The sequence below is a fragment of the Trachurus trachurus genome, assembly GCF_905171665.1.
Source record: "Trachurus trachurus genome assembly, chromosome: 18".
Lineage (NCBI taxonomy): Eukaryota > Metazoa > Chordata > Actinopteri > Carangiformes > Carangidae > Trachurus > Trachurus trachurus.
In genome coordinates this window covers 12622102-12640854 of record NC_139909.1, presented here as the reverse complement: position 1 = coordinate 12640854, position 18753 = coordinate 12622102, and the positions used below count along the sequence as shown (strand labels likewise).

The 18753-nt window shown below is 42.5% G+C and overlaps 1 protein-coding gene across 1 annotated transcript in view; it reads right to left on the bottom strand.

Annotated features, from left to right (window-relative positions):
• afap1 (actin filament associated protein 1) overlaps positions 1 to 18753 on the bottom strand; it is a gene marked incomplete at its 3' end in the record, with an annotated part of 44091 nt that overhangs the window by 11828 nt on the left and 13510 nt on the right. The window contains 5 exon segments of the mRNA XM_083992673.1: positions 2662 to 2740; positions 4494 to 4580; positions 8160 to 8339; positions 8438 to 8649; positions 8749 to 8857. Coding sequence (XP_083848799.1) covers positions 2662 to 2740; positions 4494 to 4580; positions 8160 to 8339; positions 8438 to 8649; positions 8749 to 8857 — 667 coding nt within the window.

The following is an 18753-nucleotide window of genomic DNA, read 5'->3' as shown; positions in this document are numbered from 1 at the left end:
ACACATGTGAGGGAGAACGTCTCTAAAACTATAGGGAACATATTGATTGTTATTTTTCTCCTCAGGAGGTGAGATGGTGAAGAATGATGTTTTAATTTTAAACTTTATTTCTTTTTTTATGTATTATTTGTGCTCTATATTTGTTTAGCTGCTGCAATACTGTACATTTTCCTACAATGGGACGATTAAAAGAATATCTTATCTTACCTTGCCTTAGTTTAGTCTAGTTTATCTTACCTTACCATAGCATCTTACTTTACCTTAGCTTAGTTTATCTTACCATAGCATCTTACTTTGGCTTAGTTTACCTTACCTTAGCTTAGTTTATAGCATCTTACCTTAGTTTAGTTTATCGTACCTTACCTTAGATTATCTTACCATAGCATCTTACTTTAGCTTAGTTGAGTTTTTCTTACCTTACCATATCTTATGTTACCTTAACTTACCTTAGCTTATTTTACCTTACCTTAGCTAAATCTTACCACTTGCCTTACCTAAGTGTATCCTATCTTACCTTAGCTTATTTTACCTTAGCTTTTCTTATCTAAGTTGTTTATCTTTCCTTCCCTTAGTTTAGTTATCTTACCTTACCTTATCTTTCCTATGTTACCTTACCCTACCTTATCTTAGCTAAATTGATTTTACCTTACCTTAGCGTAGCTCATAGTACATAATCTGACCTTAGTTTGTCCTGCTTACTTTAGTGTAGCTTATCTTATCTTTTCTTAGTTTATTTTAGGTTATCTTATCTAATCTTGATTTAAGTCTTAACATTTTCCCTCAGAAGAGTTTTATCTCCTGAACTAACAGACGATTTTCTCTGTAACTGTTTATTTTTGGCATCTGGTTCCATCTTTGTGTAAAACCAACATTAAATAAACCCAAATGCTCATTCTGCATGCCCCATGCGTTATTATTAATTGTTCAGAGCTTGTATAGATTCCTGGATCTGAATTATGAGACGTTTTAAGGAGAAGCAGCCGTTAACGTCTTTTCAGAACTTCGTCCAAGTTTCGTTGGGTCCCAAGAAACAACAGTATCGATACTGTCCTGTTACCCCTCATGTAGTGTGACCTTCTTCTGGTTTATATTGTGCTTTTAGGGATACAAAAAAAAAAAGAATTGGTACTGCATGCATGTGTTTTATGATGGGGGATTTCACTCTATAAACAGCTAACCACTCACAGATGTTGAAACATCACACAAATCTGACAAAAACAATTTCAACTCAAGACCCACTTACTAGTTTTGTCTTTGTCTGGAGTTTCCAGGTATAACAGGCTGTTGGACGGTTTCTTATAACTCTGGATTCTCACATCATTAAACCATAGTAATTAAAAGCCATGTGCAACAGAATAGGCATTAATGATCTATAAAATTGGTAGCAGGGTTTCTCCTGGTGCTTCTATGGCTAAACATGCAACCTCACTGTGGTCCAATCACAAGTGGTCAACATTTTTGGTTTTCCTCTTAATTCGCCTCCACGACTTCTGAATCAAACAGTGTGGTCAGAAAACTGTCATCGTGGTGGCCATTGTTGTTCATGCTAACTTCACTGTTCTTCTATTGACTCCAAATTAACCAGAGAGGGATTTTCCCCCAGAAAAAGAAAAGCCACACACAGAGAAATGCTCCAATTAGCTGGATTTTCTCATGAGTCATATTTTATTTCCATGGTTGACTGTTGCTGTCGAGACCAGTGTTGGGTAGTAACGCGTTATTAGTAACGCCGTTACGTAACGCCGTTACTTTTTTCAGTAACTAATAACGTAACGCGTTGTTTTTTTAAAATCAGTAACTCCGTTCCCGTTACCAAACGCTGCGTTACTCCGTTCCTTTCCGTTCCTTTGGGTGAGGTTTTACAGCGGCACACACAATTCCTATAACATTTCAGCAAGTTTCATTGAATTGAAAGAAAGACAGAGCACAGACACTAAGCACTAGTTGGTGGCCGCCCTCTAGCGTCCCACACGTAATCAAACACACTACATGAAGAGGACTGGGCAGGTCAGAGCGATTCTCTGGGCAGGGCATGACGGCGAGCTAAGGTAACTTTGCTAACGCAGCATCCGAGACCGAAGCTGTGTCTCAGTTCAGGCTGCAGCCCCTGAACTGGGACACAGCTTGAGTCACAGCGCGCACACACCAGCACCCACTCCACCCGAGCAGCAGCGGTTAGAGTCCGACAGACGGACTCGAATTATGACGCCTGAAACGCTAAACACAGCTGATCGCTCTGGGTAAACACAGCTGATCGATCGATAAAAAAATACCGCTGGAGTGAATTTACTTCCGTCACTGAAAACAGTCTTAAACGTAACTGCTGACATCATGCAGCAATGCAGCATGATGATGATGGTAAAATTTTACAGATAAAAACCATAGACTGTAAAAAGAAGATAAAAACACGTGTTTCTTCATCAGCATCAGTAGGCTACAGAACTGAAATGAGGCTCGAGGGGAATTCAATCAACCTTTATTTAATGGGAGCATTGGGAAAAAAAACCTTTTAAAGTAACGAAAAAGTTACTTTCTCAGTAACGCATTACTTTTTGGTTTAAGTAACTGAGTTACTAACTGAGTTACTTTTTTATGAAGTAACTAGTAACTGTAACTAGTTACTATTTTTCAGTAACTAGCACAACACTGGTCGAGACTCACCTTGCTCTTTGCAGTCGTTGTGTCCGTGCGTTTCGTGCGTCGCCTCTCCGTCCGAGCTCGGTTTGTCACATGACGTCTTCTGACATCAGGAAGACCATAGAAGAGGAAGAAGAAGAGGTGCACAAGAAGATACAAATTCATCAAAAGTGTGCTTTTCTGGACATAGACAAGTCAAATAGGGGCATTAACACACAAACACAGATGTCTAATTAAATCTTACATTGTTAAAAAAAAAAAAAAACCCTTAAGGGCATCTGCAAGATGTTACAGATGAATAATTAAGGCTGGGCTCGGTGTGCACGGGGCCAAGTTGGAAGCTGTTTGTCATTAAAGAGCCTCTGATGTAGCTCATTTTCTTCCACCAAACACACACACCAGCGCCGGGTACAGTATGTCTCCTGCATCAGCTGCTATTTTATTTGTTTGGGTTTGGAGCAATTAGCAGCTCGAGGACCGAATACTTCCCTCGGGAGGAGGCGGTGGTGGTTGGGTGGTGGTGGTTGTGGAGAGCGCCGCCGCTAAAAGACGAGTGAATGCTGCACTTGTGTTCATCAGGTGCACAATAACACATCCTGAAGCTACAACCGTGTGTTCGAAGGTGAATAATTAATGATATTTAGCATTAAAAAAAATAAAACTGAACTGAAAACATTGTATATGGCTCATTTACACAGTTTTTCAATATTGCCATGTTCCTGACGAAGCGCTTCTCATCTACGCGTTTTCCTGTTTTCTATTTTCAGACGACACAACAGGCAGTAACTGCTGATATAAATAGGCTAACCGGACTAAACCGTCCATTGTCTCTTTGCGAGAAGTTGTTAAAAAGCCACAGGAAGAGACGCCAGAGCAGCAACAGCATCAAACAGCCACAACAAAAAAACACAGGATATTATCTAACAGCCTGAAACAGTAGCATCGACTTCCATTCATCTTCAGTTGTTGTGTGGCCACCGCCCTCTGGATTGTTTGGTGACTGTGGGAGCGGCATGAATGAAGTGGATTATTTTACTTTTCTCATCCACTTCCTTCAGTGTCTTTGGAGGCGACGGGTGACACGTCGCTCTAAAGTAAACAAAAGGACGGATGACAAAGTAGGAGGATTTCTGTTACTTTGTTTCAATCTTCAAAAGAGCAGCTGACAGCGGATGGAGCGAGGAATTCACTTTTATGTTTTGAAAAACTAAACAAACATTTATCTGACAACTCACGGTGGAAATTGTGTGTCAAGCTTTTTATTGCTGGGAAAACTGGTTAGAAACAAAAAGGTAATTCTCTGACATTGTGGACTGTATTAAAACATTTTTGGGGCAAGCTCCTAACAGTTTATTGTTAATTAACCAAACTGACAAAACTAAAATATTTGTAATTTGTAAGTCATTAACTACAGTTACAGCTGTTGTATGCCACCATCACTCAGGTTAGTTTCAGATTACATCCCTGTTTGCCCAGAAACATATAAAATATTAACAATTTGTGTGAATTTTTACTACACTTTTTACTACATAATTTCTTTGTATGTGTTTTTTTTTCCTTTCTTTTCCTCTCTCATTTTTACTACATAAGAACCGAAAATTGTATTGGTAACGATTATTAACTTGATCTAATCTTATCAGGCCTGTATCATCTTTGACTCTCTGGCTGCCAGTAAAAGTCTAAATGACAAAAAAGGGACAGAAAACAAAAGACTGGACGGGAGATTTTCAGCATATCCAGGTATTCTGGCGGCCAGCTATTGGAACCAAATATACTGCAATAATAACTTTATGAGAAAGCACTTTTGCCAATTCAGTCATGTGACCCTTCAGTGCGTGAGTGTGTTTGTGTGTTACCTTTTCCAGTTCAGGTTTGTGCACAGGGGATCCAGATCCAGGTCCGTCTAGTTCTACACTCCCATTCACACACACCTCTTTCATCACCTGGGAAACAGTAAGGAAATCACAGCATTAGCATTAGCATTAGCAATAGTCTATCATGCTAAAAACCAGGCTCAGGGATTTCAATTTCAATTTCAATTTATTTAAGAAATGGGACAGTAGCCTACCTATTAATGGCAAGGCAAGGCAAGGCAATTTTATTTGTATAGCCCGTTTTCACAAACAGTTTGTCTCAAAGGGCTTAACATGGCATCGTAACAACATCCTCTGTCCTTAGACCCTCACATCGACTGAGGGAAAACTCCATGGAAAACCCTTTTAAAGGAGTCATCACCCGGAAATCGCATTTTTCCTTGTTAAAACATGTATACTGGTGTTGGACCTCAGTGGAAACTTGACTGAAAACCTGGGGTTTGAAAGTGGCTGAGTTTTTTCGTTTGGGCTCTTTGCCAGAGTAGTTCATGAGGCTGCACACCTCAACATTACGAGATTTTGATTCTGCGCCTACGGTGACGTCACCGTGGCGCCTGCTTTCATAAACACACCTCTCTTCCACCACCCCGACTTCTGCCGCGCCGCCATTACGGGTTGTTTTATTTCCCACTGTAGCGCTGTTATTTCGTCACTTTATTAAGTTTTAATAATTTTTCATGCGAGAAAGTAAGGGTTTAGATCCCCAATGTGCGGTTAGTTTATCCAAATGACGGCTGTTTAGAAGTTTTCTCCGCGTTGGGAGAGAGGTGCAGCCAGCTGCAACCAGCACCAGAGGAGCGGAGGAGGAGTGACTCCTCAACCCGCCTGCAGCGCTCGTTTACCTGGCCGAACGACATCGTCATGCCGCCGAAAGAAACTATCGTTAATTTATTAAGTTTTAATATTTTTTCATGCGAGAAAGTAAGGGTTTAGATCCCCAATGTACGGTTAGTTTATCCGAATGACGGCTGTTTAGAAGTTAGCTCCGCGTTGGGAGAAGTGTGCAGCCTGCTGCTGCAGTGAGCACCAGAGGAGAGGAGGAGGAGTGACTCCTCAACCCGCCTGCAGTGCTCGTTTAGCCGGCCGATAACAACGTCGTCGTGCCGCCGGAGGAAAGGGTCGTTAATTTATTAAGTTGTAATATTTGTTAATGCGAGAAAGTAAGGGTTTAGATCCCCAATGTGCGGTTAGTTTATCCAAATGACGGCTTAGAAGTTTGCTTCGCGTTGGGAGAAGTGAAGCTCCAGCGAGGCAGAGGAGCGGAGAGTGACTCGTCAGCTGCCCGCCTGCAGCTGCTCGTTAACCGGTCAAACTACGTTGTCATGCCCGCGGAGGAAACGGTCGTTAATTAACTTACCCGCAGGTTTGTAGAGGTTTGTTTGAATGAAAAGTGAAGCTTCACACAGAGCAGCAGCAGCTTTGTACCGGGGCTCTGTAGCCTACGTACAGAAATCACCACATTTGCATCAATAAATACATGTTTTACAATGAACCGATACAATTTAGTTTTATTTTATGAAGTTATAACATGGTTACGGTACACGACAGAGCAGCATAGTATGCGGTTTCCAATACAGCCTGCATGTAGCCCACAGGGCCAGCCACCATTCCGGCTCTGTCCTCCCTGCGTCCAATCAATGCGCGCCTCATTACATATTTACAATGAACATCCGGACCAGTCAAAACCTCGCGCCTACTCTCACGAGAGAAAGTTGCCATATGAAAAAGTGTCAGAACAAGCTCTATGTTTGAATTTTAAAAAAAAATTGTTTCCAATAAGTTTTAAGAACTGATTCAAAGCAATTTAAGGGGGATTGGATACATAAAAAACCAGGTGATGACTCCTTTAACAGGGAAAAATCTGAGAAACCTCAGGGTGAGCAACAGAGGAGGGATCCCTCACCCAGGACGGACAGACGTGCAATAGATGTTGTTACAGACAGTTCACAGTTTATGTCACAGAATGTGTAATGGACATTTATTATGTAAATATGAATGAGTTTATAGCCATATGGCTAATTTCCATCTCTTGCCCATTGGCAGGTAGGTGGTAGGTAGAAAAACAAGAGAGAGAATTACAAAGCTTTACCAATAAGAGAAGAAGAAGAGAGAACCCCCTCCCTCATGAGGCAAATACATCCCATTCAGCAGAGTGCAGTACGACTACAGGAGGAGAACGCATGTGTGGAGCTGGAGCTGGAGCTGGAGCAGCTGGAGGGGTGGGAGGGGTTGGTGGGGTGGGTGGGGTGTCTGCTGCTCCACCACAGAGAGTCACTACGCCCACCCCATCCTTATGCAATAAGGTAATAATAAGATCTGCAGGGCTCCGGACGGGGCGCCAGAGTGTCGTACTGTGACCTCACTGGACTTCAAACCTGGCAACCCACCATCAGATCTGGCAGCCCCCGGACGTGTGGCAGTGGTGACAGGGGTGTGTATGTGTGTGTGTGGATGAGTGGTGGGCATAAGGGGGAAATCAGATTCCAAGCTAATGTAGTCTGACACACGCACAAAACATATTCCTCCGCAAGTCTTCAGAGCCGTCTCTGGCCGCGCAGAGCTGCTCGGCTCTCTGCTCTTGGCTCGGAGAGAGCGTAATTGGGTTTCACAGGGAAAATGACGGGCTGTGGCTCCACTGGTTTTGGCTCAGAGAGCAGAGCTCCGAGGCCGGAGAGCGGGACAGACGGCGTGATGATGTGTATCTATCTTCACCGTCCGTCCACTCAGCTGCCAGACAGATACTGTAGGTCTGGTGAAGCAGTAGAAATAAGTGGAGGTAGATCTGGGTGTTGGGTCACCAGCTCATTCAGTCAGAGGGATACAGTGCTGATGCTTTGTAGTGATTTGGATCCTATCCATGATGAAGATTAAAACTCATTCTCTGTGCTCTGTGGGCTTGGAAAATGTACATTTGCCACTTACCATGCAGCACTGATGTCATGAAAACAGTGCTGAGGAATCTTCTTTTTAAAGTTGTAATTGGAATTTTGTCCTTATTTGTTCATTTTGTTCAGATTTAAGTGTCTGTATATGTGGTTTATATCATGAAATGAAGAATAACCACATTGTTTAACTGCCATTGTCAAAGCAAAACTAAACTTAAGAGTCATAAATGCATTTTTAGTCTTTTTGAGGCTTTTTTGATTTCTCAAAATTAACTGGAATGGACATTAACTAGGTTCATGGTCAATATATGGATGCACTTGTTTTATCTTGTTTCATTTATTTTATTATGTCTGAAGAGTGTCTGTCTTCATTTAATGTGTTTTTGAGCCACGCCAAAGATGATTTTCTGTGATAAACAGACAATAAAGTTTTTCTATTCTATTCTATTTTATATTTAGCTACCTCCAGTTACATATACAGTGTAATGTGCACCAAATCAAACCATAAATGCTTGAACAAAGTGACATTATAACTATATTTGGTTCAGAAATATGGTTCAGTAGATCCACAGAATCTAACATCTTAATATCTTTTTATGCTCTTATTGTGTTTCTTGTTTCTAAAAACCCTCTGCACACTGTGATGGCAGTGAACTCTAGAAAAATAATTGCAAATAGCCAATAACGTCTTGTTTAATCAACAATAGGCTCACTCAGGAATGTACCATTGTTCTATTCACCATAGACCTCCGTGTTGTTTTACCTTCAGCCACTCCTCGGCCTGCTCTTTGCTCTGCACGGCCAGCACCAGGGCGTCTGCCCCCTGGTGGACGATCTTCAGCTCGTGCTTCTTCTTCTTGCCGTCTTTGGGGATGTGAGTGATGCTGCAGCCGGACAAGGTGAGCTCCATTTGAGGGGAGTGGTCTTTGGAGGACTTGTAACACTGGAGGAAGACAGAGAGAAGGAGAAGATTACACTTTGAAGAAAGTAAGAAATGCAGATGTTTATATTGCAGCAGCAGCAGCAGCGGGCGTCCCATACCAACAGTTTGTTGTCTTTGATGACACACAGGAGTTTGGTCCACTGGCCGAAGCGTTTCTTGCGCAGCAGGAAGGCGCAGATCCGCGCGTCCTTCACCAGATCCATGGAGGCTTCTTCAGACGGCCACTGGTGATGCATCTTCTGGCCCTTCCCGTCCTCCTCCTCCTCGTCGTACGACTCATAGGAGCTGCTCATGGCATCTGAGTCGTAGTCTAAGAAGGAGGTGCACGTGTAAACTTCCATTAGTACAGGCTCAAAAACATACATAGTGGATGTAAAACAAACCCTGTAAGAACAAAGATGTCACTGACTGGAGGTGATGTATTCAGGAGCCTTTCCAGGACTGAGAGGAACCGCCTCCTCGTAGTAGCCTTCAGGTAGAGAGGAGCTGGGCAGCGGAGGAGGCCCGTTGTTTGGAGGCTGCTGAGAAAAGTTTCCATTGATTAGTCTGATTGACTGATTGGAAGTTTCCACCACTAAAACATTAAGTAACACCTCAGCTGCTGTCAGTGATTTAACATTGACTCACTTCAGTGTTGACATTACAACAACTTTAATCACTTCCACTTCAGATGACTCAACAGCTGACAGTCAAAACCTTTTCACTGTTTGAACTGCTACATTTCACCAACAAAAATGTTAAATATATATATATATTTTTAATTAATTAATTAATTTGATTAGGACATTGCATATTAATCAACATGTCAGCCAGAGCATCAATGTAAATATGCCGGAGTTAACATAGTTGCTAATTCACATCCATTGTCCTAAGGCAAGTCATAACATACAAACAATATACCAGTATACAAATAGATAAAACACAGTTTTACACAAAAATAGGCCCCAATTCACATTAAGAGTCCATATAGAAAAATAGAAAGACAAAAAGTCACGTATGATACGTATATAGTATTAACAATGCAAATATTTGATTAGAGTAATAAAATTTCATATTTTTATTGTGTACAATTTGTAAACTGACAATAATATAAAGTCCAGATCATATTCCTAATGGCCTGGTTACAAGGTTATAGTAAACTGCCATGTGTGAACGTATATTTATTAAATGGCAAATAAATATGAACAAATATGGGATGTACCATTGAAAAGGTTTTCAAAACAAACAGAAATAACCCCATTCTTATAGTATATAGTATAATTTAGTGTAACTTCCTCAAAATGCAGAGTGTTTTCTGTTATTATAGTGACTGCTGTGATGAAACTTGTGAACTTCATTTGAACGCGCACATTGGTGAATCACACCAACGCCATGAAAACCCAGTGTTTCCCACACTCAGACTTTTCTTGGGCGCGCCGCCATAAGCAGCTGGGTCGCCAGCACCCACCACAAGTATATTTCAGACCCGTGGGAAACAGTGAAATCCCTTAGAGAAAATTACAATTGTCACTTTTATGAAGATGACCTGCGATTATGTCATTAGCAGATCATTTTCCCTTTCATTCTCTCTTTTGTCTTTGTTTATCCTTTGGTTGAACGTGGGCTGCACCTGGAGAAGCTTTGTCTAGTGTCCAGAGTGGAGAGGATTATTCTTCTTCCCTCTTCTGCTCTGACTTTCCTCTTTCTGTCTTGATCATTGGAGTCATTGAGTATCTGGCCTTTCAAATAACTTTTAATACGCTCAAAGCAAATTGTCTTCTTAGCTTTATGTGCACTGTGCAGAGATTTGTCTCTCTCTTGTGTCTGTTGCCTCAGTCAGTCGACCCCCTCTCTTCTTCCTCCCCTCTGTTAATCTGCCTCTTCATCCTGTCTGATTCTCTTTTTTCATCTGTAAATCAAGAGCCGGGCCAGGCCTCTGAGCAGAAACCTTATCACATCTCCTTTGGAGGAAACAGCAGTTCAGTGAACTCATTTCTTGGCATGGATACGCTGACCCACTCAAATCCAGCACCGCCAGCACACTCTCCCCCCCTTAAACCAGCCCTTTAGAAAAAAAATCCCCAGTAGAGGTACACAAAAGGAGAGGAAGGGAAGGAACTGAGCAGAACAAAAGCCCTCGAGAGAGTCGACGGTCAAGCATTAAGGTAGACAACACTAGGTGTGAGAAGTAGATGTGACACTGGACTTGTCTGCAATAGTAGATATGAAGTTAGGTTTATCTTATATCGCAACGATTTCCATTAGAAAAGCCTCTGCACAATGGTCCGTTAATGCTCCTGCAGACAGCGATTGTTTGGGTAAGCCTTTCTCCCCGAGTAGAAAACATTACATTATACTGCAGAGAATGTGATCCAATTGCTTTGCTATGTAGTGACTCAAATCTTTAGAGGCACTCAGGCAAGGAGAGTGTGTTTGCATACAAACACACTTGTATACAGACGCACATAAACACGCCAAGTCTGACTTTTCCCTTCGCTCCCATTTGTTTGAAACAACAGCTTGACCGTATCACACAAATCATCTGCAGACCGATAGTCCACTCCACTGTGGTCAAAGTGCATAACGCCCCTCTGCTGACCATAAGGACACACTGCACCAACACAGGTCCATACATCTCTGCAGTCGACTTCTGATCAGCTTTAAATCTCCATCTCCATTGGTACTGTCCAATCCCGTCCAAATTTACTCAATATAGTTTGGTAACCATGAGCTTCAGCAACCAGACATTGGTATTTCCAATTTTCTTTCTTGAAGCCCATTGTTTCAACACTTTTCCTGATGGTATTTAATATTCTCAGCTTCATCCAAGGGTTTCCCAATCAAACCGTGACAATAGCTCCAACAAGCTAACTCAACAACAACAGATATAGGTCAGTTTTCTACACCTTTTCTACTGCTTAGGTTTAAAGCTATGCTATCAAGTCTTACAGAAGACAATGTTTGCCATGACTTCTGCACCAGTGTATAGTTCAACAGGTCAACTGTTTCTGCTGAAAAGAATTTACTTGGCACAATTAAGTGGGTGGTTGGACGGATGCCAAAGTCTGCATTCTTACCTTTCACTTTCTTGTGAGCAAACATGGCCTCATTTTTTTCTGCTACATGTTTCATTGAGAAACACTTTTATCAACTAAAACACAGATAAAAAGCAGTAATAAAAAAAAAAGTCACCAATAGTGACTCATCCACATTATTTTCATGCTTAGTGTTACTTTCACTTGGAGCTCGAGACCCATTTCGAGACAAGACACCACAACGGCCATAAATAGAGGAGCACATGCAGGTCATGTGCATGGATGCAGATCAGAAATGTAAGAATTCCACAGTCATATTGTGTAATTAGACGGTGGCGAAGAACTCCTGACCTTAGTTTAGATACTTGGAGTGAGGACTGTCTGCCGCTCTGCCTGGTCTGGAACCTACATCCAAGCAGCGATGCCAAGAATCCATTTTTGTCCTGCGTAGGAGGGGCCGGACCTGAATAAATGTTTCTGCCATCGTGCCAGTTAGACTTCAGGAATGGATAAACTGAGTGGACACAGGAAAGGCACTCCCTTAGGAAGGGATTTGGAAAGGGGAAAACTGCATTTCCCATGATTCTTGGCAAATCACCCACCGTATGAGCACATAAGGGTTCCAGCTGGTGCCAATTGTAATGGATTTTTGGGGATTTTTTTTGACAGCAAACATTACAAAATGAAAGTCCATTGGCTCAAAATAAGGGTTAGAGAGAAGTTATGTGGGGAATTTAAGGGTTTGGTCCTGTTCATTTTCTAAAGACAATGATTAGTGACTGACAACTAGAAAACTCTGGTTTCTACAGCGGACTAAATAGTTGGTACTTTAATAAGACCTCAAATGGTACCAATACTATGATATACTTTTCTTTCAGCAGCTTAGATCGGTTTACTTTCTGATCCGGGGCCTATTTTGGGAAGGATTTGTCAACTATGGCACACTGTTTGGTTTCCATCGGCAACAACAAAGACTTATTCATTTTCTGCAGCTCTGATTGTGCTTGTGACTGGTTTTCTCTCCATAGCAACAACAGCAGAAGCTCAAGGGTATGGTAAAACTGGATATACTGTAATAGTCCAAACTGATGGCGATGACGCAAGCCTTTAGCACCGCTAGTATCCTATTTCTTCTCCAGTTTATTGTTTCAGTACATCTTGATGCCCTTAACTCTACCCATTAATAAAAGGTACTTTTTCTGTAGATGACTGTATATGTCTTTAAAACTTGAAAACCAGCTACTTCTGTTTGAAGGACATACAAACTGCTAAAACTGAATAAATATTACCCAGACCTTGAGTTCACCCGAGGCGAGGATTATGGTGAATGGCTTTCCTAAGGTTTACTTAAACTTTATTTACCCAGAGCAGGGGTTTGCTGAGGCCTGTGCTCTTCTCCAGCACCACCCTTCTTCTCAGTTCCCTCCTCACACATCTGAGAGCTGCAGAGTGAAACCACAGCCGTTTGCCGTTGGCCTCTATTTGACTCACTACTTGGACGAGTGGAAGCTAAGTGTCTTGCCTAAGGTCACATGGATATTAGTTATTTGAGGAGGGCGAGGTGGTCCTGACTTTTTTTTCTTTACCAGAGGTTTTTGCAGCGAGTTCCTCTTATTTCCGAGCTACTGCCACCAATATTTATCCAAGCACATGTGGTTCCAGTCTTGTTTCTTGTCCGATAAATCAAAAGACTGACCAAATGTTTCAGCATACCCCCCCCCAAAATTGAAAGTTTTACTGAAGCAGCTCACTTGGGGTGTAAGAGTACGAGACTACAGTAATACCAAAAAGGCATAGAAAGAGCAGATGGGACAAAATGTAGACAGATATTCACGCACCCTTCCCCCCATGCATTCTTTGAAGCTTAAGCATGAGGTCAAGCTAAAGCAATGAGTTATAAATTGAAGCCAGACTGTAGGAGAAGATGAAAGTGCAAAGAAGCAGTGGTGCAGTTACCCATCATCCAGCAGCCAGAAAGTCCTGCGTTTGTCCCGGGATAGCCCGGGACCACTGGTTACTAGCAGATGGAGAGATGATTTATGACTTCACACTTTGTACTGGAACTGACTGGATGAATTTACTGTGAGTTAGCCTGGCACTGTAAGGGAATGCTGTACTACAGGTTGTTCCTCACCTTATTGGCAGTCCTTATTGATTCCTCTATATGCAGAGCTACTACCAGGTGTGTCCAGATAGAGATATAATCGACGAAACCCACAAATATAACCACATGCATGTGACTAAGAAACAAACTGATTCCTAGAAGCCCTCCAGAACACACCTGGACAAGCCCCACAGATGTGTGATTTATGCTTCAAAGGAAGAACTTCATGTTTCATTTTGACAACAATGAAGGGTAGTGGTGATTGTGCCGAGTACAATTCTACAACTTTAGATTCACGTTTCCTGACTGAACGTCATGCGACTGCTATTGAGATGCCTGCATTACATTTAATATAATTCATCGTCAAAATCGTTTAGTTCCACATCTTCAAAAAGTCGTTGGACCAATGTTCAAACTATAAAACAACATCTATAAATAAAAATATTTGATGAGAACCTAATGCCGAATGGTATTAAACTTACATTATGTGTATAAATCTGCATAATTAGCTTGCATAGTGTGATAACAAACCATTATGGTAGCATAATAGCAACTCAAGAACTCAATGCAGATGTCAGCTGATTAGCCACTACAGTATTCACCTCACGCAAACTATGAAACACAGAAATCTAGTGTGAGAACAAGAAAACCAAAGACAAAACTCCACTGATCTCTGTATAAAAGTCTTTCTAAAAATGTCTTCCATGGGACACAAGGCCTCAGCCAAGCTTCAGACCTGCCAACCTCTTCAATAATCATACCAGTGTTTAGTTTTCCACCTCTGTGTTTACACGTGAACCACTCACTCTAGGGTTACCTCCGACAAAGAAAAACACTTCTCACACCTCCCATGTTAAACTCCATTCTTCCCACTTCCCTTTCCCCATCACTTTGACTCCTTTCTCCCTCTGGCTGGAGAGTTTAAGTGTGGAGAGTTTAGCTGAACAGGTGCATTCACCAGTGTCTGGCAGACACGCCTGACCGAGCTGAAAAAACAACTGCAGGGTGAGATTGGTCGGACGTTTCCTGCATTTCTCTCACCTCACAATAGGGTGGAAATGTGGTTCAGCAGGAGCCGGTGGAAGCCGGCGGGAGCTGGTCGTCCAGGGCTTCGGGAAAAGAAGGGCGGGGTGTTTTCCATATGCTACAAAGAAGGTCCATTTTTGGAAATGGAACCGGTGTGTTGTACTAGAGCTGAAAGTCTTATGAATAAAGAATGTGCATTGTAACTTATTGCACATTTGGTTGGTATACAGGTGATGGAGCAGGAATAATTGCATAAATTACACTAACAACTAGATTTAAATGAGGGTTTTGTGTGTTTTAATGGTTTGGCAATGACCATAGATGTCCTGGTGAGAGGGATTGAAGATGGGGTTCAGACAATGATAAGGTCCTTCAATCCCAGTGGTCCCAGAGATCCCACATGGAGATAACCAGCAAGTGACAGTTGGTCATCTTGGGACATATCACTACCCTCAGCAAGGGTCGGCCAAGGAGACTACTATACACCAGGTGGTCGCTGTGCAACCGATTATTGTTGATCCATGATCTGTTTGGATTGCTCTCCACGGATCGGCACGCAAGCGGTCCGCGGATCGGTTGATGGTTCTTGGTTGCTTGAAGAAGTTTCTTCCAAGAGGTTTGGACTCCCTAACAAATACCTTGGACTCCCTCACCATTTTTTAGAACTGAAGAAGCCTTTTGGATGAAAGGTGAATCATCTTCAAGCAAGAAAGAAGTCCACTCCAGTTGCCATCACCTCAGTGCTTAAAGACTACAATGACCTTAACGACTGAGAACCTACACAGACAACTGAAGTTGTTGTGTACCGGCATCTTATTTTGTAGGCTTCCTTGTTTAGCCCATGTTGCCACAGCAACCGTTTCGATTCAGCCAGACGAAGCAGAGGTCGACCAATATGGGTTTTTAAAGGCCAATATAATAACAACAGTTTGGATCAGGAATAAGCCAAGAGCCGGTTCATCAGCCAGTCGATGGTCCAGACAGCTCGGTCGGAGTCAGCACATGAGCGATATAACACATTTTAATCACAGTAACCCCTTTAGTCCTAAGCTATTTCCCATCGAAAGGCCCATGACGACGCAGGCAGCAACGCTATAGAAAAGGTCTGCTTCCACCATACAGGAGACAGTTTCTTAGTACCCACGTTACATCACCACCTTTGCATGCAGATGTTTCTGGACAATGACCATGTCATAAACAGAGAATGAACGGTCATTTCCAATTAACGATCCCGGTGGCAGCCAGACATTTTCCTTTAATTTTCCCTCAGCGTGTTATTAAGTCACTTTGATCACATTATGTGTCAGGAAAAAAAAAAAATCCTGGCATTGTGAAAAGCCTTCCAGAGCACTTCAGTGGGGGGAAAAAGAAAAAAAAAGTTGTGAAATAGGTTTTCCATGCGTGCTCCAGTTACTCAGGAGGGACTTTTTCCAGAGAGCGTCAGTAGGAGCGGGCTGTAGCGCCGCTGGGCCTCATGATTAACCACACACGGCCATGTGTCACTTAGTTAAGACCCGGCAGTTACCGCGGTTAAGACTCAATCAGTGTCCCAATTCGCCACTTGTTTCGGTTACCGCCTGTGATAAAGCGACACCTTTCAGTATGATGTGTTAAACTGTGTCATTTCCTGTCTCCGGTCAATGACACAATAGTGCTGATGTCACTGGATTGCTGTGGTCGACCCAACTGCCAAGCAAAGGAGCCCTTCTGAGGGAATTAAGTCAAATATGGAAAAAAGATTCAATTGGAGACCGAACCCTGCAGAGTGGCTGATTCCTGAAGGCAAATCATTTCTAAAAAAGAAAAAAAAAAGATGCACAAAAGCAAAACATGGCTCATAATTAAAAAAGAATTGTGCAATTATAAGCCGAGTCTTGCAACACAGGCGATCCATAGTTTGACAGAGCACAGTGACACATTAACTTGCTACCATACTTCCCCTTCAGGCAAGAAAACATTTGGTTTGGAAAAAGTGGGGCAGGCCTACAGTACATGTTCAGCTGCTGCTCTACGGATACCAACACAGCAAATACCTCATCAACCCCCAGTGATACCTGACAGTAGATAGGAGTGCATTCAGATGTGTAAACACTATTGATTGCATGTGAACAACAAGCTTTGGCTGCAACGTTCATTTGTCTAACAGTGGGGGTTATAATTACAAATAGGAAGAGGAGGAAATGAAATCCAAATGGGACAGAGATGACTAACTGTGCGTTCAGACCGAAAGCGTCGAGAGCGTCGCGGTGGCCGGAAGTCATTCATTTTCAATGAGAACCAGCGTCGAGGAGCGTTGAAGAGCGTCAAAGGCGTTGGCGTCGCGTTTTGGCGGCGAGAGCGTCAGGAGAAAGTTGAAATCTCCTGAACTTTATGCTAATGAGCGATGATGCGGAGCAGCGGCAACCAATCAGAGTGTAGATGTCCCCCACTCAACCAACCACAACCGACGTCAACTTCTTTGACGCGCGTCAAAAACGCCAGGGTGTTCAGACCACCAGCGTCGCGGAAAAGCGTCAAGAGCGTCAAGAGCGTCTTTTGAAGCTTTTGGTCTGAACGCCCCATGAGGATTGTCTGTATACAGCATGTCCACCTCACCAACACATTTCCATTCACTCCTGCACTGGAAATGCGAAACAGAAAGCAGACACACACACACACACACATGACCCCATGCTGTGAATTTCTAGGGCATGTATGATGAAACACACACACATAAGTCTGTGATTGTGTTAGATCGCAACAGTCGCGGACTGAGGCAACGTCTGTTCTGAGAGGAGAAGGAGAAGAATAGGGAGGAGTGGAGGAAGGGGTGAGGGAGGAGGAGGAGGAGGTGAAGGTGGGTGGCATCGCTCTCCAACATCAACACAGATGGAAATCATTTGTGTCTTACAAGAGGTCGGCGTTCTGCTGAGGCACGGAGTCGAACATGGTCCTTAGGATGAACTGGTGATGATGAGACTGGTGTATTTACCACTGATGTTAAAGCATCAGTGCCTCTTCTAATGTGTGAGGATTTACTGTTTTTATCTGGTTGGAGTCTTTATGAACTGAACCTTTGAGTTTTTAGACAAAACAAGCAACTTAAAGACACAATTTAGACACAATGTTTCTGGACTTTTGAATGTCTAATCATTGAGTAAATCCATCTAAGATTCAGAAATTAGAAAAACCACTGGTTGCACTTCCAGATATTTGTGAACTAAATGGTTTTGCACATATATAGAGCTTTTCTAGTCTTATTAACCATGAAAAGTTCCTTACAAAACAAGCCATATTCACACATTTACTCACAATGAAAAGCCATCTCTATAATTAAAATAATCTTATTTCAAGAAACACATGCAAACGCACACTAGAACAGGTAAGTGGCTGACAATGGAGAAAACAATAGAAGGACTTCTTGCTCTAAAAGACACCAGATAAGGAGTAAAACATCCCATTCCTGCTGATCTAAAGAAGCTGCACTGTGGATGCAGAACCTGGGCTCAGATTAAATCTAGGAGATGCAGGTTTTTGAACCTTTTCTAGCATCAATTCTCACGTGAAATGTCAACTTCCTGGTTAATAAGAGTGTTTAGCTGGAGGCATCAGCAAGCACATCACAAGCACAGATTCGTATCGTCGTCATTAATGTTTATATTCAACCACAAATGGAGCCTGTTGTCATATAATATGATGTCATTCATTAAACTGTTTTGAGAGTACACACCCAACCCCCCGATGCATTTGTTGCAGCATCAGGGGATTTTAATCATCTACCACTTGGCAGATCAGATCATAATCTGGTTTTTCAACAAGCCCTGTGCAGCGTGGAGAGCTGCAGCCTCCTTATCATTCAGGAACTGGACTCTAAAAAAGACTGTTTTGAATTCACAGGTTACAATTTACTGCTGGAGTCAGAAGGACACGACTGCAGCGAGGACACTGACCTTGCAGACTGACAGAATGGGGACTGTTTGACAGTCCACAGGGAGCTCCGAGACCAAGAAGCCACAGTCCAGAAATACTCAGACAACAGAGCTACTGTGGGACGTCTGTCAGGAATGGGCGGTAAAGAGGAGTTCAGGGATCAAACAAAGGCCTTCAGTGATCGAAAGAACACCTTCAAGACCAAGGAGTCATTGATTCAGACATCTGCACCCACTCCCCAGCCGGTCAATATACAAGAGAAGGTGGAGCACACTCCTAAATACCTGGCTGTAGTCAACTTAGAAGTTTTTATGCCTGATTCTCTTTCTGACTCTTCTGCTTCTACACTTTTCTGGTTTCA